The 21,270-nt window shown below is 35.1% G+C and overlaps 2 protein-coding genes and 1 pseudogene across 3 annotated transcripts; all 3 read left to right on the forward strand.

Moving 5' to 3' along the window:
- Positions 1 to 405: 405 nt before the first annotated feature.
- Positions 406 to 4,362, forward strand: LOC111437317. Its single transcript, XM_023075221.1, has 2 exons — positions 406 to 588; positions 3,558 to 4,362. The coding sequence occupies exons 1-2, from the start codon at positions 458 to 460 to the stop codon at positions 4,015 to 4,017; spliced, it is 591 nt and encodes a 196-aa protein (XP_022930989.1). The 5' UTR covers positions 406 to 457; the 3' UTR covers positions 4,018 to 4,362.
- A 2,512-nt stretch (positions 4,363 to 6,874) lies between these two features.
- Positions 6,875 to 12,453, forward strand: LOC111437478 (homeobox-leucine zipper protein HDG5-like). Of its 2 annotated transcripts, none has more exons than XM_023075474.1 (12): positions 6,875 to 7,060; positions 7,282 to 7,464; positions 7,544 to 7,722; positions 7,807 to 7,924; positions 8,387 to 8,575; positions 9,129 to 9,611; positions 9,689 to 9,790; positions 9,885 to 10,097; positions 10,329 to 10,497; positions 10,578 to 10,846; positions 11,250 to 11,345; positions 11,449 to 12,453. In XM_023075474.1, the coding sequence occupies exons 2-12, from the start codon at positions 7,327 to 7,329 to the stop codon at positions 11,923 to 11,925; spliced, it is 2,433 nt and encodes an 810-aa protein (XP_022931242.1). In that variant the 5' UTR covers positions 6,875 to 7,060; positions 7,282 to 7,326; the 3' UTR covers positions 11,926 to 12,453. The 2 variants fall into 2 exon arrangements, with proteins under 2 accessions (XP_022931242.1, XP_022931244.1); XM_023075476.1 differs by having other exon boundaries at positions 10,578 to 10,841; positions 11,245 to 11,345.
- A 2,173-nt stretch (positions 12,454 to 14,626) lies between these two features.
- Positions 14,627 to 18,693, forward strand: LOC111437461 (annotated as a pseudogene).
- The last annotated feature ends 2,577 nt before the right edge of the window (positions 18,694 to 21,270 follow it).

The following is a 21,270-nucleotide window of genomic DNA, read 5'->3' on the forward strand; positions in this document are numbered from 1 at the left end:
GTACATTGGGCTGTTAAAGCCCATTTTGATCAGGCTAAGGCCCAATTATTTGCAAATTCCCGCGCATGATGAATTGGGCCATTGTTGTACATTGGGCTGTTAAAGCCCATTTTGATCAGGCTATGGCCCAAACTCAAAGAGTTATTTTGATGAATTATTTGCAAATTCCCGCGCATGATGAATTGGGCCATTGCTGAACATTGGGCTGTTAAAGCCCATTTTGATCAGGCTAAGGCCCAAACTCATGAGTTATTTTGATGAATTATTTACAAATTCCCGCGCACGTTGAATTGGGCCATTGCTGTACATTGGGCTCTTAAAGCCCATTTTGATCAGGCTAAGGCCCAAACTCAGAGTTTCACGTTTGAGACTGGACGAAACACTATAGCTTATTCTGAACCGAAGAAGAAGAAGAAGAAGAAGAAGAAGAAGAAGAAGAAGAACAGAGCGAGGGAAAATGGTGTTGTGGGAGATTACATTGGCAACAGCGTATTTCTTGGGGCTAAAGCGAACGTTTAAGCTCGCTATGAAGATTCAGCGACGTCTTGTTTCCCCCAAGCACCCTCGGATTCGTCAATTTCTGCGCGGGTATTTTTCCTTTCTCTCTTGTTCATCGTATTCTCTTAATCTGAACCCTTCTAAACGTGTTCGTGATTGTCCAATTGAACGCAATAGATTTCTACGTATCTTCTTTTATTCCTCGAGTCTGTGGAGTTTCAATTGAAGCAATTATTTATTCATTTCTGCAATAAATGTTGGGAGCTTGTTTGAGGAAGTAAAAAATTGATCCTAAATGTTGGAATCAAGTAATTAGCGATAGTTCAAGATACTGATTGGATTAATATATGATGGACATGCCACTGTCTAATATCGACGAGGAAGCTAATCAACAACTTTTGGTTGAAAATTTGGAAGTGGAGGATATATGTTACATTGTTGAAGATTTCTTTAACTACTGATCTGGAAGTTCGGATACTTATTCACTTACAAAGGATACAGATTTTTGACATATTCTTACCCAAATTTTCTACATTATTTACCGACTCCCGATCCCTTGTGCTAAGAAGCTTCTATGGTGAACTTTTTTTTTAAAAAAAATTATTAGTTTTATATGCTTCATTTTCCACCGTTCATGCTCCATCGTTGTGCTTTTCACACGTGTTTTGTTACAGAATCGAGGCCTCCACATCTGGTTAAACACAATCTGGTGGGAATGGTTGATGAACTAATCATTCTTCAAATGCTTTTTTCTAGTTACTGGATTTAGGCCTTTACATTTCCTTAATTGCATTCTGGTGGAATAGTTGATGAACTTAATTATTGGCTTATGTGGAAGATATACATTATCTGAGATGTGCACTTCTTCATGTGGGCCTTCATTTCCTTCGTAGAGTGGAGACAATAGTTTTGGGCAACTAAGTCAGTGAACTTTCAACCTGATAACGCTTCATACCTGACATATCATGTTAGGAACACTAATGCGTGGAAAAAAAAGGTGAGTAGGGACTCTGCAGTACGCTTCATGGCTCTGTCTAATAGGCAATAGGCTTGTGATTAGGTAGTGATCTTCTTTTTCTTTTGATAAATGGGTTATCGAGGTCCCCCTCCTAACATTATTCTCATGACCCTCCTCCAATAAGCTTTTTGGGAGGTTCTGTACATCCCTAAGCCACCTCCAGGAGACTAAATGTTTTAAGTTGGTAAGCTTCCAACCTAAAGGGCTTGAATCCCAAATCTTAGAGGGTACATCCAAACACGAGGCCTTGCCACAAGGGCACCATTTTGTGGTGGTAGTGGTCTTCTTTTCTTTCAAAGTTCTAATGATAGAAATAATTCAACAGGTCTTCAGATCGTTCATTTAAAAAAATTGAAATAATTCTTATATGGATGATCATGATACTTCCCAAAATTCGAAGCATTGGTTTATACATTCCTTTTAGTCTCGACTCTAGGAATAATTTTTTTCGCTATCTTTTTTCGCGAACCGTCAAAAGTTCCAACTAAAAAGGCGAAATGATTTCTCATTATCTTAATTGAATTACTGACATTAGTCTTTTGAGAGGGCTATCTCTCTCCCAAGTCTCACAGTGGTCACTCCACTAAAATGATCCACACCTTCTAAGGTCTCCACTCCTGTTTATAACCAAGACACCCCTAATATTAACCTTTGTGCCCCTTACTAGTGTACTACTAACCCCTCGCATATAACCCAAAGCATACCATACTAGTACTCTGGCAGTTTTCTAATGATAAGTTTGTTATTTGAGACAATATCTAGAATATGGAACAAATGGCTGCAATCAAACTGAATATTCCATTTTAGGTGATACAATGCCAAGCGTTGCACTTATACCAATAATTTTTCTTGTCCTTAAATAGGTCTGCTACATGACAATTTCTATTTGTATTACTCAATTGCCACAAAACTTGCTAGCAGATGTAGAGAAATGCTTTTGATATGCCCACTTTCTTTTGGATGCTATACAGCAGATTGCGTCAAATGCAGATTAGCTATTCGATGTGCATTTGATAAGCGTGTCAATGGCTACTATCTTAAAGGTTTCTCAAGAACTTTGATTTCATTAACATTTTAGATTTTACATCTTCGTTGTTATGGTGATATCAGTAATATGGCATGATTTATTTGTAGTATGATCTATTTTATAAGTGATAATGTAAAAGCGAAGACAAGTATACTGTGTGGTGTATACAATGTTCTCAAAGGTTTCCTCTTTCTAGAGTTTGTGCACCGAACCTCTTATAGTAACTAGAAGGACAATATCATCTTATTGTCTATTCTTTAAAATACATTATCCCATATTATTCATGCCGTACTACTATGACATGAGTTAGGGTAATTCAAGCCTTTACTACATTTACCATCATGGCTTACGAAAAAAAAAGATTAACTAGTAGGTCAACCCTATTAGTGTTAAGAATCTTCATTGAAGTATGTGGCAATTGAAGGATATGATTTTTGATATTTTATTTCTTTTCAATAACTCCTCAAGGCTGATGTCTAGTATATTTTAGGTAAAAACCTTGAGACGACCTTTAACCTTTTATATATAGTAGCATTGCAGTGAAGTTTAATTGGCAGGGCCATTTATCTCCTCTGTTCTTCATTCTTCTCTTTTTATTTTATGATACCTATGGAGAGCGAATACTTCAAGATTTATCCTTCTATTCGCATGAAATCATCCTATTTTCATGTGAAATTTACACATAATAACCTAGTATTGTTAGTAGTCATATGATATTCTTCAATTTCATGATGAGCTTCAATGGCCCAAGTTGCAATAGTAAAGATCAAGTTGTTTCTGGACTCCTATGGCTTGATATTCTAAATTTTCTACCCACCAGTTCTTCAGTTGGTTCTTGTCAAGTTATCAAAATTCACCGAGAACGGCCAAAACCTTGAAGCATTGGCATTGTACTGGCTTCTCGATGAACTCACCATAGTTCCATAACTGCATAACTATTAGTAATATGTTATTGCTGCTAGTCTGTAGTTGCTGTTCTTTAACTGCTGGAAAGTACTTTTTTACTTAATGCAGACGTACACGCGCCATATTTGATGTTACCGTAAAAGTTCACCAGAGAATTCAGCATCGAAACACAGAAGTTGGTAATCTTGGTAGCTGGATTTCACGAGGGCTTAATCGAATGAAACAATCCGCTGAGATTCATGAACCTCCAAGGGGGCCTATGAAATGTATGAAAATGGTGAAGCAGGCTTCCAGCTCCTACTTGAAACACCGGCCCAGCCCTCGAGCTGTGATTAGTCAGAAATTCGATCAATATATGTCAATTACCTCATCAGTACACAGATGGCCTAAGCCCTTCCCTACCATTGCAATGATCATGAGGCAGCCGAAGCCTGCTGGAACTGGGACCATGATCCAATACCGACAATATGGCATTTGTGGCTCTGAAGCAATGAAAATGAATTACATAGGAGGAGGTTTCAACAACGTTATTCGAGAAGATATTATGCGGTGGATGCTCCGAAATTAGAAGAGAATGTTTTCTAGTTGCCCTCTCCTTGGAGACTACAATATTTGGCCGACAATACAGTCTTTAGTCAAGTGTTTAGCTTCCAATCTTAGATTGTTCCTTCTCTTCTTGATGTAAAATCTTTCTAACATGTTCCTAGGGAAGTTGGAAATCATGTCTATGCACATGAATAAATTAGATAGCTAATCCCCAGTATGAAAGAGACCTCTTTGAATCGACATTTTAAGCGCTTAAAAACGCTTTAATACTTTAGAACTCTTAAAAAGTCGTTCCAATGAGTCTATACCATAGTTACCAAAATGTCCACTTGGAAGTTCATTGAATATACTTCATTTAAGCTGGGTATTGGCTCTGTTTCGTGTCAATAATTTTAATTCATCACTTTGTAAGCTTATTGTATACTACTACAAGGGAAAATTAAATGTTTTTATGTCTTGAATTACCTAAAGTTTCTATTATTATTATCCAACGAAATTAAAACTCACCCAACACTAACAACAAAGAATAAAAATACAAAATACAAAATGTTTGAAAAAAATGAGATTTGTACCGTAGAATTTAATGCCAAGTTTGAAGTAATAAATAATGGTTGCTCCGTTTGGTTTTTGACCAAACTTTCAATTTTTATTCAGAAAAATGCTGCGTTTACAATTATGGTTTCTGCTTACACTTTTATTTTTCTACCAAACCAAATTCCTACCAAATTCCTATTATTATTATTATATAAATAATCCAAGAATGTTAATGATAATTTTAATTATTCACAATAATTTTTTATATTAAATTTAAAGATTCCCAAAATTTAAAAACGAAAGGAGTTTATTTTTTATTTTTTAGCTTAAAAAAATTGGAAGGAAAATTTTAAATTTCTTAACCAAGATTAATTAACTAAATAAAGCTTTAATAAATACCATTAATTCCCATTACATACATTAGTTATGATAAAGTGCAATGTATATCTATCTTATTTATATAATTGTTTCACCATAAGTATCTAATTAATTAAAATCCCCATCATTATACAATAAGAATAAAATACTAACAAATCCCATACATAATCAAATGCGTAAATTTTGTCCCCCCCAAAATAATCAAATACGTGGAAATAGTCTATTATCCAAATTTTAATAAATTTCTATAATTTCTCTTAATAGTAAACCACATTTTCATATAATCGCTAACAATTCAATACGCTATACATGAATTTAGACACTACATTGTATTAAGATTTGTATGATACTTTAATATACACATGCAATAATTTAATTAAGGTCACATGATACTATACTGTAGTAATTGATTACATTATATTCATGAAATAGTTTATATGGCTTTTAATTTCATGAAAATCCTAATGTCAAAACTATATATTAAATATAACATAAGAGTTGTCCAATCTCAATGTGACTTCATTATTGCATTTCCAAACATGGCAACCATGCAAACTTTATTATTATTTCATCAAAATATTTCATATCTTACCATTCATATGAAATTATTCTCTTTTCAACCCTTGATTTTTAGATTGCTAATTTAATGATTCATTCTTATTGACTTTGTAATTTTTAATGAAAACTACATTAAATTTATTCCATAATCTTTAGTGAAATTATTTAGAATATTATCACGTTATAACTATAGGGGTAAATGGGTAAATTCACAAAAAATAATCGACATTAATTTTGTATCTAGTAAATCTATGAATTTTAAAAATGTCTAAAAAGTCACTTACTATATTTTTTTTTCTCGATTACATTAAATAAAATTATTTTGAACAAATCCTATTTAAATGATTAATTTTGTGCGTCGTTAACTACGGTAGGTCCCCACACAAAAAAACGAACATCCCTACTTATGGTGTCGGGACATCCCTACAATGATCAAAATGAATATTACTACTTACTTTTTTTAGAATATACATCATAAATATAAAGTGGTAGATGATGTAACTTATAAAATAAAATTTTTGTTAATCTAAATATAATTCTTAAAAGATATATATTATTTACCAAAATACTAAATATAAATTACCTTGCCACTTACTCTCTATGTTAATTTTGGAGACAATTATTAATTTAATCTCAGTAATTACTTAATTCTAGTTCACTGTAAAAAGATAATAATAATAATAAATAATAATCTCAGCGTTAATCTTTGTGTAGCGTGGACAAAATACACCCCTAGATTTTTCTCGTGGGATCCAAAACAATGGATGGTCCAGATCCTTTTGACCGGTAGACTGGAGGATTAATTTCTACCCGTCCAAGTCAAAACTATATCTCATCGCTCAACCCACAAGCCGGTTACTTGCTGTCTCGGTAAATGGTTAATTCACACGAAACCCACAAACTAAAACACCCCAAATAGAGTCTACACTTCACGACCCAATCACAGAGCGCGTGTTTCTCACACACTCTACTGAGATAAAGGTTTGACTTTCAATTATCTAGGGAGGAAATAGAAATCCACTAAAAATACGCCACGTGGGATTTAACAGCTATGCGTAAAAATATTGGAGCTGATGCGTTTCTGTCAACGTGCATTAAAAACTCATCGTGGTGAAATTTTCTTTTTTATTCCAAAATTAAATTACGAAATTTATTATGGAGAGAGAAAGTTAAAATATCAATCCATTACATTTCTAAATACCATTGTTATTTTAATTAAAAATAGATTAAATAATAATCATAATCATAATTTTAATGTAAGAAAATTACCATTTTAAATTTGATTGAAAGTAAAAAAAAAAATAATAATAATAATTACAGAAGGTGGATATTGGTTGGACGGTCTAGATTCTGAAGATTAACGGTTAAAAAAAAAGAAAATTTTTGGGGACAATTATTTTATTGTCGATGTGTTCACATTTGTAAAGGGCTCAAAGCTCTCTCCTTTTCTGCAAAATGTGAGATTTTTAGTGAGAGAAAGAACAAAACAATGGATGTCTTTGTTTTGTCTTTGTGGGTCTAAATTTTAACACACATTTCTTCTTCTTCTTCTGCTTATCTATTGGAAACCACCGACAGTGAAGAGAGAGACAGAGGTAAAGCATGTTTTTTTTCTCCTTTTTTTTTGGGTATTTTTCACTGAAGATCTCTCTTTTAGTGTTTTTTTTTTTTCCTTTAAAAATGAAGAAAAAAGATGAAAACTTTATCCATTTTGGAGGATGTTTCATGGGGTTTTAAGCTTTGATTCTGTTATTATCTTTGCATGCTAAGAATCTAAGCAGATCTTTGATTGTTTTTAATATTATTTTGGTTGCAGGTTGGCGAATAAAGCAACGTAATAATATTTATATAAAAGAGAAGAATGTATGGGGATTGCCAAGTGATGTCGAGCAATATGGGAGCAAACATGGCTTCCTCTGAATCTCTCTTCTCTTCTCCCATTCAAAACCCTAATTTCAACTTCATTTCCAATTTCCACCACTTCCCTTCCATTGTTCCTGTAAGTTCTTAATTTCCCCTTTTTTATTTCTTCATTTTTTTGTGTTCTTTTAAAAAAAGTTTGGATTTTTATCTCTCAGAAGGAAGAAAATGGGTTGATTATGAGAGGAAAAGAAGATATGGAAAGTGGGTCTGGAAGTGAACAGCTTGTTGAAGAAAACCCAGGAATTGAAATGGAAAGTAATGATAATATTATGCAAAATCAGAAGAAAAAACGCTATCATAGGCATACTGCTCGCCAGATCCAAGAAATGGAAGCGTAAATTTCTCCTTTTTGTCTCTATTTTAGCTTCTTTTTCTATTCTTACATTTGAACAACACCAAAGTTCGTTGCTTTTCACAGTTTGTTTAAGGAATGTCCACACCCAGATGACAAGCAGCGCCTCAAACTCAGCCAAGAACTCGGCCTCAAACCTCGCCAAGTCAAGTTTTGGTTCCAAAATCGAAGAACCCAAATGAAGGTTTGTAAATAAATCAAGTCTAACAGTGAAGGTTTGTAAATAAATCAAGTCTAATAGAGAATTCGAACCTCCAACTTCTAAGCTATGTTTTAGGTGAAATCATGCAAACCCATTTAATATTTCAGCTCAATTCTCAAGAAAAGTTCTTATTATTGGTCCCATTGAAGAGGCTTTTACCCTAAACTGGGAACTGGGTACCCATTATGATGTTTACATAAAATATAAATTTTTTTAAAAATTAGATCTTTATAAGCTCCCATGGTTGTCTTCTTTCTTTTTACAGTCTGTCCTTCATTAATGTCACCCTGTGGTCGCTGTATTTATAACCCTAACTGCTCAAGTGTCTGTGTTTCCCAATGGCATTACAAATTAAATGCTCTCCCTTCAACTTTTACTTGTGTTTTAGAGGCTTAGTTTGTGGTTAATTTAATTTAATTTGATTTGATTTGATTTGTTTTTCAGGCACAACAAGACAGATCTGATAATGTGATACTTAGGTCTGAAAATGATACCTTAAAGAATGAGAATTATAGACTGCAAACTGCCTTGAGAAACATTATATGCCCTAGCTGTGGAGGGCAAGGTATCCTTGGAGAGCCAAGCTTGGATGAACAGCAGCTTCGCCTTGAGAATGCTAGACTTAGAGAACAGGTAAATTAATTAAACGCATTCATTTTGGGAAGGAAAACGAAGCCTTCTTTACAAAGGTGTGGAAACCTCTTCCTAGCAGATGAGTTTTAAAAAACCTTAAAGACAATATCTGCTAGCGGTGAGCTTGAGCTGTTACAAATGGTATCAGAGCCAGACATCGGATGATGTGTCAACGAGGAAGCTGAACCTCGAAAGAGGGTGGACACGAGGTGGTGTGCCACCATGGACACTGGGTCCCGAAGGAGGGAGGATTGTAAGATCCCACATCTGTTTAGCAAAGAGGCTGAACCCTGAAAGGGGTGGATACGAGGCAATGTGTCAATAAGGGCACTGAGCTCCGAATGAGAGTGGATTGTGAGATCTCACATTAGACGTGTTTTAAAAACTTTGAGGAAAGTCCACGGATAACAATATCTGCCGGGAATGAACTTTGATATTACACATATTTTATGCAAATTTAAATGATATTCAAACCCTAAAAGAAAGTGTTTGTATGGTTAACAATATTCATGTACAATTTGATAATAGTGCTTCAAAATTCTTATGTTAACAGTTGGAACAAGTTTGCTCCTTCACCTCAAGATACACTGGTCGCCCACTCCAAGGGATGTCCTCCACAGCTCCCCCTCTTATGCAACCATCTCTTGATTTGGACATGAACATATACTCAAGGCAATACACAGAGGCCATGGTATCGTCCTCCGAAATGATGCCACTGGCGTCGATGCTCCCGCCCGACGCCGCTCACTTCCCAGAAGGCGGTCTATTAATCGAGGAGGAAAAAACATTAGCTATGGATCTTGCTATATCGTCCATGGCTGAACTCGTGAAGATGTGCCGCTTAACCGAGCCGCTTTGGATTCGAAACAGCGAGAGCGGTAAGGAAGTTCTAAATGTAGAAGAACATGCCAGGATGTTTCCATGGCCAATGAACCTCAAACAACACTTGATGAATGAGTTTAGAACCGAAGCCACTCGTGATAGCGCCGTTGTTATAATGAACAGCATCACCCTCGTCGACGCCTTTCTCGACGCGGTAAGTTTCTTAATATAATTTAGTGTCGTAACACGAAAAGTTGAGAGTTGTTTTTGAATTGGGAATTTGATTTTCAGAACAAATGGATGGAGTTATTCCCTTCACTCGTGGCCAAAGCAAAAACTGTGCAAATCATTTCATCAAGTGTTTCAGGCCATGCGAGCGGCTCCCTTCGATTGGTAATAAAATCAAACCATTTAAATCCACAAGAACCTCCAATTCTTCCCATCTTCAAAAAAGATGAACTTTTCTCCGTTTTGGATTTTGTTTTAGATGTATGCAGAACTTCAAGCTCTTTCTCCATTAATTCCGACGAGGGAAGCCCATTTCCTCCGGTGCTGCCAGCAAAACGCCGATGAAGGCAGCTGGGCAATTGTTGATCTTCCGATCGACAGCTTTCACGACAGCCTCCAGCATTCGTTCCCCAGATACAGGAGAAGGCCGTCCGGCTGCATTATCCAAGACATGCCCAACGGATATTCGAGGGTAAAATTTAATTATCCAAAAATTAAGGAAAAATTTAATCTTTTATTCCTTATTCTCTGTGACAGTCCCCTCAATCATGATTTTATAATCAAAGAATACTCTATCCATTGGCTAGTAGTCTTTTGGGTAAGCTCAAAGCAAAGCCACAAGAGCTTATGCTCAAAGTGGACAATATCATACCACTGTTTAGAATCGCGTTCGTCTAACCTTCTTTGACCCTTTATCTTATAGGTTACATGGGTGGAGCACGCGGAGATAGAAGAGAAGCCAATCCATCAAATATTCAATAATTTTGTTCATAGTGGAATGGCTTTTGGGGCGCATCGCTGGTTGGCTATTTTACAAAGGCAATGCGAGAGAATTGCAAGCCTCATGGCTCGAAACATTTCTGATCTTGGAGGTTCTCTCTCTTTTATGATTCTTTTTAAACTTCAATTAATAAAACCATGATATGTAATGGTTTCTTTGGGGTTTTTTCAGTGATACCTTCGCCAGAAGCAAGACAGAACTTAATGAAATTGGCACAAAGAATGACCAGAACTTTCTCACTTAACATAAGCACCTCCGGTGGCCAGTCGTGGACCGCGTTGTCCGATTCTCCTGATGATACTGTTCGTATAACGACTCAAAAAATTGTCGAGCCTGGCCAACCTAATGGGGTTATTCTTAGTGCTGTCTCCACCACTTGGCTTCCCTATCCTCATTACCGCGTCTTCGATCTTCTTCGAGATGAACGACAACGATCCCAGGTACATTTTAACCTAATTCCATCAGCTGATATTATTATAAAATCTAATTTAAGATATATAAAGATATTTATGGAATATATTTTAATCTAATTCGATAATATATATACATATATTAACTAATTCATAAAATATACTCTATGAATAATTAATTAAATTAGAACAGTATGAATAATTAATTAAATTAGAACAGTATTATCAAGTACATTTTAACCTAATTCTCCCGATAATTCTATTCGAATAACTGGGTATATTTTATGAATCAGTTACTCTCTCTATTTATATATGTATATAATATATTTTAGTTGGTAACTCGTATCTTATTTAAAAGTTGTGAATATCAATAAAAATAGTTTCCGATTCAACGTCTCTTTCTCATTCCTGTTCTTGAACATGGATGCTTCAGCTGGAGGTTCTTTCCAATGGGAATTCACTGCACGAGGTTGCTCACATTGCTAATGGCTCCCACCCTGGAAACTGCATATCTCTGCTTCGTATCAATGTGAGTTTTTCATGTAAATTCCAAAAAAATTAGGCTAAACTTTTGAAGTTATTTTCAATATTCAGCCAATTTTGTTTGATGGGAGCTACATGAATATTTTCAGGTGGCCAGCAATTTCTCCCAGCATGTTGAGCTGATGCTGCAGGAGAGCTGCACGGACCAGTCCGGCAGCCTCGTCGTCTTCGCTACGATCGACGTCGATTCGATTCAGTTAGCCATGAGTGGAGAAGACTCCTCCAGCATTCCCCTCCTCCCCATAGGATTTTCCATCGTCCCCGTTGTCGATTCGACTGCCGATGGACGCCTAGCATCATCGCCACCCAAGGACGGTGCTACTAATGCTGCAGTTGTCAACTCCGGCTGCTTACTTACCGTCGGCCTGCAAGTTCTAGCCAGCACCATTCCATCGGCCAAGCTCAACCTGTCTAGTGTAACCGCCATCAACAACCAGCTCTGTAACACGCTCCACCAAATTAACGCTGCTCTTGGCTGCAGCTCAACTCAGCTCGAGAATGCCAATGCCGCTGTCGACCAGAATACTGCACTGCCGCTGCCGACACAACCGCCACCCAAGCAATAAGCTCCGTTCGCATGGTTTGGAAAGAAAGAAGAAGCTGTCAGCTCCCAATTACCCAAAATCTCCCTCCCTCATGCCACCTTGACGTGGATTCCAAGGGTAATTTCGGTAACTTGAAAAAAATGCTAGGGCTTTTGAGCGGGAGATTGTGGATAATTGGGAGAGAGAGAGAGAGAGAGAGTAAATTAGTTTTAAAAAGTGTAATTAATTATAAATATAGTAAGTAGTAGTTTTTGGAGGGTAAATAAGAGAGAGATTCGGGTAAAAAGGTTTTATGTATGGATGTGGATGAAGGTGTAGGTTTGTTGTGGAAGTCAAGAACGCACCAGATAAAATCCTTGATCTCTGACAATACTGTCAGAAAGTGGGGCCCTGTCCAGTCAGCAAGGTTTGTGGTTCGGGCATTGACTTCTTCTGCTTAATGCTGTGTCTGTCAGACGGCGTCGTTTCGCTTGCTTTTCAATTCTTATTTTTGTTAAGATGAATCATTATGACTCTAAATTTAATGCTTTTGGTCAATTTCCTTTTCTACCCTTCTTCAATTTTATCCATAATATTTTAGAATTTGATTTTTTTCTTTCAATTTTAACTTTAATATTTCCATTTTTTTGTTTAAAAAAAAAAATTCAAAATCAATTTTGAGTTCCTATCCTATTTTTTTTTTCTTATCAATTCCATTCCATGGGTTACGGTATTAATGCGATGTATTTAATTTATGAAAAATACTTTTTGATAAAGTTTGAACCATATTCTTAAATAATTATGATAAAGTATATTGGTTCATAAATTCTTATCGATTTAAAATTTTACAAAAAAATTAGTGATACATCTTTTTACATTAAGCTCGTACGAATTTTGTTAAAAAGAATATTCATACACATTTTATTTATAACCATTTAAATTTTACAATTTGCAAACTCCAAACCTCAACTAAAAAATCACATATTACGCTTCTCTTTTTTACTCCCGATCCTTCCCGCCAGAAACTCGCCTTTCCCGCCGGGAAACCGCTTCAACCTCCGGGTACGTATTCGTCTCTTCCGAATACCGCTTATCATTCTCATTTTCCATACTCTTTTTGCTCTGATTGATTTGAGAATGGCTTTCGATCTCCAAGTAACTAGTCTGAGAACTCGGTTTTGTCTCGTTTGTGATCAGCCTGCGGCTCGTCGAAGGCTTGATTCTGTGTGTTGGTGATCATGACTATGACCTGAGATTATTTTTCCGGATTTGGATTTCCTTCGTGGTTCTGATATTTTTCGGCGAAGTGATCACATACGGAGGCGTGTACGGAGTGATTTCGGCATGAGATGGTACTGATTCCGACTCTTTGTTTTTTTGCTCGGAGTATGAACTTTCTTGTAGTCACACAAGATTGTTATTCGCTTCTTTTCAAGCTGATCGCTCTCTTTCCTCATGTTCGCTGAGATCTTGTACATTGTTTGGTTTCAGAAAAGTATCAGAAACGACAAGCAATTTTTGTTTCCGTTCTTCACTAAAAAATTCTTGCCTCTTTTATGCAGCTTTCTGACTCGCAGAAAGTCTAAAGAGGAAATGGTTGAGTGGATGAACTTTTCTCCGGCTCGAAGCTTTAGAAACTCTTTGTTTTTATCCATCTATTCATCTAATTTTGAATTTAATTTTCGGTTGTGTTTTTCCTCTAAAACTAGGACGCTGGATTTCCGTTTGAACTGTGAAGAACTTAATTGTATTTTAAAACAGATTTAACATAATATTATGTTGAGGTCAAACGCTTGCATTTTAGCAACATCTCATTGAACTGTTGTTTTCATTAATTATAATTCTGTCTCGTGCGGTACAAGTTCAGGTGCACTTACTGGTGAACATTAGCATGTTGGTTTGCCTCTGCTCTGTCTGTGTTCCGTGATAAGAATTGTAACTGACGTGCCTGAGTTTAGCTGATATAGTTTTAGATGAAGCTCGTGAATCTGTTCGATTAAGTGTTTTTTTATCCAACTTGATCAAGTGAAATAGGTAATAACTGCAATTCTATTACCTACAATTCTACGAGCATGTGTTGTAAGTTTTGATTTGATTTGGTTATTTGGATTAGATTTGATTTGGTTATTTGAATTAGGTTTAGTCTTACCAAATTTAGTCATATCGGAATTTGATATGGGAATGTTTTGTGTGTCACATTGTATTTCTTGAGTGACATATTGGTGAGAGTCTATATTTGTTTTTTAGTGATTGGTTACTATCAGTGGATGTAGGGGAACTTCTTCTCTCCGAACTAGTAAATATCTTGGTGTCTTCTTTTGTAATTACTTTGATTAGTGTTGTGAGTAGATTTGTTCCGCTTTTAGAGCTTGTTGTTCCTCAATAGCTTCTCAAGTTCAAATATTGTACAAAATCAAAACTTGATTGGTGTTGCGAGTAGATTTGTTCCCCTTGTAGAGCTTGTTGTTCCTCAATAGCTTCTCAAGTTCAAATATCGTACAAAATCAAAACTGAAATTTAGTCCTTTGCTAGTTGTACAGCCACATTTGCTATTTCATCCTGATTATAGTGTTGACGGGTGGAAGGACGAATCTACATGACCAGAGAGTCTAAAAATAGCATAAGTTTCTTTAACGAAAAAGGATTCAGCGAATGAAAACCGAAGCTGTTGCTGGGACAGTTACCGTAACAAATATGTTGAACAGAAGTGACGGAGATGCTTTAAGAGCTTCCCGTAACAAATATGTTGAACAGAAGTGACGGAGATGCTTTAAGAGCTTCGATATCTCGTGGCAAGAAATTTCACGACGATATGGATTCATTTTCCTGGCCGAATGGTCCTTCTAATAGGAATAAAGACTTTTCAAAGAGAAAAATTGATAAGTTTCACTGCAGTGATCTAGAATGGACTGATGAGATTCCAGAATGTCCCGTGTATCATCCCTCAGAAGGGGAATTTGAGGATCCTCTGGTTTATTTGCAGAAGATTTCTCCGGAAGCCTCCAGATATGGTCAGGTACCCTATTTTTTTCTATGCAAATCATAATCCATGCCATATCTTAATTTTTTATGGATCTGAGAGCTAAAAATGATAATATTTTAGTTAGGCATTGCAATCCAGATATGGTCAGACACCCTATTTTTTCTATTCAAATCGTAATTCCAAGCCATATCTTAATTTTTTATGGATGTGAGAACTTTAAATAACAATGAGTGCTAGCAAGGCTTGAAATTTGGGATGTGAGAGCTTTAAAACATCAAGTTGTGTTCACTCGCATACTGCTTTGAAATTTGGGATATGCGGTACTAGTGGTGGAATAGAATTTGGTTTTGGTTATTTTGTGATGTTTAAAAACATTACCTATTATTCATATTCATTCATCATTATTATTATTTTTGTTTAAACAAACGCTTCTCTATGAAGATTACGGACTTCGCTGAAAATTTTGAAGTCTCGACTGATCACTTTAAATGTTTGAATATGTAATTATCGTTTTCAATTCCTCAATACGTTTGATCACTGCCTTCTCATTATCACTTGGCTTGGTTTGTCAGTGATCGTTCTATGTATTTTGTTATATTGCTATTACACAGCACAAATTTCCACACTTGGACATTGTGTATAAACGTAATGTATCATATGCCTGTTGACCTGAGACCACTTATCGTATTAAATTTTATTGATTTCGTTAATGCATAATAGAGATGGCCATTTGCATTGTTAAATAAACATTGTGGATTAATTGTTGATAGCTGTGAGCCTGTGACTACTTGTGATTGTGTGGGATGAGTCACTTTTTGTTTTTAGTTTTCTTTCTTGGTTGAGTTATAGACTTGGCTTTCTTTTGTAGGGATTTTCTCTTAGCTCTTCTATCTCTTCTGTAAGTTCTCGAAGACTTTCATCATTCCCGCTGAAATATTTTCATGACTTTTTTACTTCCACAGACCTTTTCCCTTATTTACATAATCAAGGTTTCGCCCGTTTTTAATCATTTAATGGATTTGTTCGGTACAGAGGCGTTCCAACCATTTTAGTGCTCCCATTTTTAAAAACATTTAGTCTGAACATTATCAAAATGTGTCCTTAAATTATCGTTAGCAATTCTGGATAAGCTGAGCTTCATACAGGTTGAACTAATGAGACATGATACTCCGAAAGTTGCAATGCTTTAGTTTCTTACATGACTTGGGTTGGATCCTTCAGGGAATTACTGAGCCAATGCTATATATTGGAATGCTGTTTAGTATATTTGCCTGGCGCATGTGGAGGATGGTTTCCTGTATAGGTACGTTACCAAAATAGTCAAGATTTTCAGTAATCAGTACTACCCCTGGGATGATTAATGATTTTCATTGTTTCTTTATGGTTCCTTTGTGGAGCATCAAAAACTTGGTATTGTATTCCAGATGATGCGGCTTTGAGATTTGAGAACGTTGTCAAAGAAAATGTGTACAGAGAGGATATTCTGTCAGCAAATGGTGAGTATGGAGCTTTTGATGTTCTTTCGGGAAAAACGGCATTGTTTCCTCCAAATATTCTGCTGAAGAGTATACCATGCTGGCTTTAATCATGGTGAGACATTCTAATCATTATCCTGTATTTTTTTTCTTGCACCTTATCCAATTATCGACATTTTTTCTTAGTTTGTAACGGGCAGTCTTTTCTTTTTCCTCTTCAAATCTATAGGCTTCAATTGTGGTGAAGCTGTGAACTTCGCCATTAGCTATTGGTTTCCTTTGGGTACTCTGGCTAGCCAGTGCATGCCCTTCTTAATTGAGTTCCTCTACTCACTCGCGAAGAACTTTTGTGTAATGAAGCAATGCTTCTACACACAAATTTAGAACTTGAAGATTCAGTTCATTCATTCGTGGATCAGTCTATCACCATTCCCTCAAGCTATCTCTTATGAGTCCGATTCGCTTCCACAATTGTGCTCGGTAGTTACTCATGAAATCCAGGGTGTGAACGGGGATTTCTCCAAGGTCCCATGGCACTATCCTCTGCAGTGTATGCATATGTCTGTTGCAGCTGTTATGGACATCATGTGTGCCTTTGCCATGGTATACTTCCTCGTTTTCTGCTTGAGAAATATGTTTGACATCCTATCAAAAAATGACTAAAATAAATTGAAATGTTACACATATGTTTGATATTTTGTTTAAAAATGATCGACCTCGTTTATTTTTTCTTCTGAATGATGTATGTTTATATTGGGTCGTTGACTCTTTTGGCGTACAAAACTGACAAAGAGGAACGTATCACTTCGAAACTTTCATGTCTATCTATTAATTATCATCTTGAGGCTGTTGACTACAGCCTGCAATGAAGTATATATATATATAGGCAGGATTTTGACGAGTGGCGCCGCTGAAATATGTAGAACTGAAATGTCTGAGACTTCACGACGTCCAAAGCCAAACATTGTAAGATTTTGCTGTTTTCTTGAGATCTGGTTTTCGTTTCGTTTACAAAATTATTGACATTTCTTCAAAAAAAAAAAAAAAAGGATTGGAGGAAGGCCCACATTTTGATTTAACTGAAGTCTCATCTGTTGCTTCCTTCCAAGCAGATACAGAAGCATGCTTATAATGAATTTGGAAATCATGAAACCCCCAGTGTTTCTCAAGTGTCGTGTTATACATGCGAGCCTTTTCCTTCGGGAGAACTGTTCAAGATCAGCTATTCGACCTCCTGGGGACCATAATGATGATGATTAGGACGCAGAGATTTTAAGGGTTAAGCGTCAATCGTTGAGGATGAAAAGAACATCACAAATGATAATAGGACAAAGCAGCCTGCTCAACAGGTAGGGTACACTTTGGATAAAGTAGTGTTCAGTTAAGATCTAATTAAGTATCTAAGATTTTTTTAAAAAATATTTCTTTATTTGAATTTTCATTGAAGTTAAGATTATATATGCACTGTATGGAATGCTGTAAATTAAATCTTGACATTCATAAACTGAAAGGTTTGATATTAATTTTGACAAGAATCTAAGATGATTGAAAGCTACCTAAAATCAGTTAAGTTGGTGCTCAGTTCTCAAAAAAAAAAAAAAAATGGGCATTTAGTGTAGAGCTTCCTTCCTTAACTTTCTTTACAAAGTTTTCAGACGTAGATTCTGCTCAGAACTAAAATCCTGTAGTCGTCTTTTGGTGGTAGTATGTTTGAGTAGCTTCATTGTCATTGTTTAACCTTCTTTCCTTTTTCAAGTATCCACATTTGAAATAAAATAGGGTTCAGTCTCCTTCATTGTTTGTAATGCTAATGAAGCAATAGCCATTTTATTTTTTTATTTTTTAATCAAACTATATACATATTTTTTTCTTATTAAGAACAATTTACCCAAATCTTTTGCGAGCCTGCTGAATATTAGAAACTACCCATTATTCTGACTGATTTCACGTGTTTCTTTCTTGTAGGGTCTCAAAAGATTGAAAAAAACTCCATCCACATGCAAGGTGTGGTAAATTAAAGTCATCGGTTTGTTGTAAAGCTGACAAGTCAGGTTTCAAAGTATTTCGTACTAGTAAAGATGGTGTCTTTGTAGGTAGATCTAACAGAACAACCATTCCCATCTCTATAAAGTTCAAGAGATTCAGCATTAAGGAAGCAAGGAGTAGACAACAGCTTGAGCACCACAGGAAAGAAGTGTTCTGTTATGAACAGGGAAAACACCTCACACCAACCTCTCCCTGCTGTTGGCTGTGGGCCAAACCGCCTTAAAGTCAGAAGTCCTGCGTCATTCCTGGGGTCTCACCACAGGCTGCATTGAATCTTTTGGTTACAAGGTAGTGTCCAGCAATAAGGTTAGTGATCCATCCGCACAGCAGTTTACTTTTCTGCCTTATTTTTATAATATTATTCTCCCTAATTGGGTCTTAAAGATACAAAAAAAAAAAAAAAGAAAAAAAAGAAAAGAAAAAGGAGAGCCTTCCTGCAAGGAGGTAATGATATTAGGAGATTGTGGATAAAATTGATATGTAGTTAGATCAAGATGTCATCAGGTATATATTCTGGCCAAATTTCATGCTGATTAACAGGTAATACCACCTGCATGTTAAATAAAATTGACCCTCTGATCTCATCTTCTCTTTGTTATTATTTATTTTTGTTGTCAAACTAACTGAATAACATGCAGAAAAAAAGCCTGTTTTTCTTCCCTCATGTATTAGGTGAGCCCCGCGCTTCTGCTTTCCATCAAATGCTTGTCTATGGGTAGCGCTATTCAAGTAAGTTGGCCTTCTGAGTCAGGAACATCTGAATTATTTAATTTGGATTTAAGTTATATTTTAGCTTCTCGACTCTTCAATAAAATTTGTTGGATTCTTAAATTATATATATATATGGATAAATGATGAATGAAAATAAAAAAATTAATTTAGGACCAACCATAATTTATAGGGTCAGAGCCTAAACATAGTTTATATAACTAATAACTTTCGGCTATTCCGTGTTTTCTTGTAATGAGTTGGGCCTTGCTATTTAATATGACCACAAGGAGGTACATTACTACCAACTATGAGCCCACCTCTATTCATAAAACAACCCTTCTTTCAGCTATTTCACCACATGGGGAAAAGATTCGTAAACAACCTAATTACTACTCTATCATGTGGTCAGCATTGTTTGAAAACTAAAAAGAAATTACCATCCACTAAGAGGTTAGAATTTGAAGATGAAAATAAATAAATTTATAATTTTCTGGTAGAAATTACAACAAATAAACAACACACGTTTATTAGTAAAGGATAGCCCTTTTTTTTTTCCTTGTCAATTAAAACAGAGAGGACATGAACATGAACATGGAATTATTCACTAATAATGTCAAAATCAAATGGCAACCACCACCAAATTGCTCCACAAAACGTCATATTCCTATTTTGTGGGGCATGTTTGCTCCTCTTATGTCAAACATAGATTACATTCTTCTTCCTTGAAGAAAAAAAAGGAAATTAAAAAGGGTTTGATGTGTGGGACTGACCCTCCTTTATAATCATTTCCAGCTTCATTATTTGAAGAGAATATTATGTGTTGAATGGAGAGAAAAAAAAAAAGTTAGAGACCAGAAATTGAGATATTGGAATGGAACAAAGCAAAGAAAATGTAGTTAATGGTTTCTTGTCAAAAAATCTTGCTTTATATGACACTTCCTAACATATTAACCTTCTCTTTGTTAGCTTTTCAAAAGATTCATCATGTTTCATCTTTTTGTTATTTGCCACTTTCCTTTCCTTTAATTATGCCATTGGCCATTCATTGGGAGAACAAAATATTCATTAAATCTTTCAGATTTATATTCCTCAATATCCATTATCTCATTTTGTGATATTAGTTCATCTTAATATTTTCTTGCTCTCAATTTTTAAAAAGGAACAAAAAGACATCAATTATTATTATTATTTCAACCACAATGATATCATCGTTCTCATTAAAACAATATAAACTTTACAGCTATAAAAGTCTTTTTTATTTCCATACAAAAAAAAAAAAAAAAAAAAATTTGTTGTCATTTTTTTAAAGTAAAAGATTTGGGTTTTTGTTTTATTTATTTATTTTAAGAATAAGTAAAAACATGATTTATTTGAGATGAGAGAAAAAGAAGGAAGGGATATAATCGAAAAGGGATAAAAAAAAAGATTTTTAGTCAATTCCACTTCTTAATTCTCTTCCAAATAAGAATCACACAACCAAATCAATCAAGGTTTGTCTGTTAATAAAGTTTGATTTATTTATAGATTATTGTCACAAAATAATGTACTCCATTCCCATGATGGATTAATTTTTGCTTAACTTTTACTTTATTATTATTTATTTCTAAGTTTAAAAAAAATCAATCAACTTTAATATTGTGTGGTTTAGGATTATCTTAGCTTCTGATTTGATTCAAAGCAGAGCAAGCTCCACCCAATTGTCCGACAATGGAAAATGAAGAATTCAATCCAGACGAATTAGTATTTCTTTTTTCTTTTTTCTTTTTTTCTTTTTTTTTTCTTTTTTTTTTTTTGCCTTTTTTTCCCTTTAATTATATTATCTAATTATATTTTTGATGTGACATAAAAATAGGAAGAAAAACTTTTGCAAGCATTTAGAATTCAATACTTTGTTTATGATTTAATTTCTTAAAGAGTACAACAGATTTGAGTTTTACATTAACATAAGTAATGCACATACACTAAATGCATCCCATAAACTTCTTCCTATTAATCAAATAAGGTCTTTTATATTAATCAAATAAACTCTTTTTGTAACGTCCTACGTTGGAGTTAGACCAAGTAAGACCAAAATTTAAATTTTAGATTCGATATCTAATGGTTCAAACATCCACTTAGTATTCTTTACGACAAGATAATATTACCTACTTGTTTTGAATTGTTTCGAAGAGA

Source organism: Cucurbita moschata, unplaced genomic scaffold, assembly GCF_002738365.1.
Source record: "Cucurbita moschata cultivar Rifu unplaced genomic scaffold, Cmos_1.0 Cmo_Scf00063, whole genome shotgun sequence".
Taxonomy (NCBI): Eukaryota; Viridiplantae; Streptophyta; class Magnoliopsida; order Cucurbitales; family Cucurbitaceae; genus Cucurbita; species Cucurbita moschata.

Excerpts from the sequence above, each read along its gene's own strand:
- LOC111437317 (XM_023075221.1), top strand. The coding sequence starts at position 458 with ATGGTGTTGTGGGAGATTACATTGGCAACAGCGTATTTCTTGGGGCTA. Across the intron at positions 589-3,557 it reads ATTCGTCAATTTCTGCGCGG|ACGTACACGCGCCATATTTG; the intron begins GTATTTTTCCTT and ends TACTTAATGCAG.
- LOC111437478 (XM_023075474.1), top strand. The coding sequence starts at position 7,327 with ATGTATGGGGATTGCCAAGTGATGTCGAGCAATATGGGAGCAAACATG. Across the intron at positions 7,723-7,806 it reads CAGATCCAAGAAATGGAAGC|TTTGTTTAAGGAATGTCCAC; the intron begins GTAAATTTCTCC and ends TGCTTTTCACAG. Across the intron at positions 9,612-9,688 it reads TCGACGCCTTTCTCGACGCG|AACAAATGGATGGAGTTATT; the intron begins GTAAGTTTCTTA and ends TTTGATTTTCAG.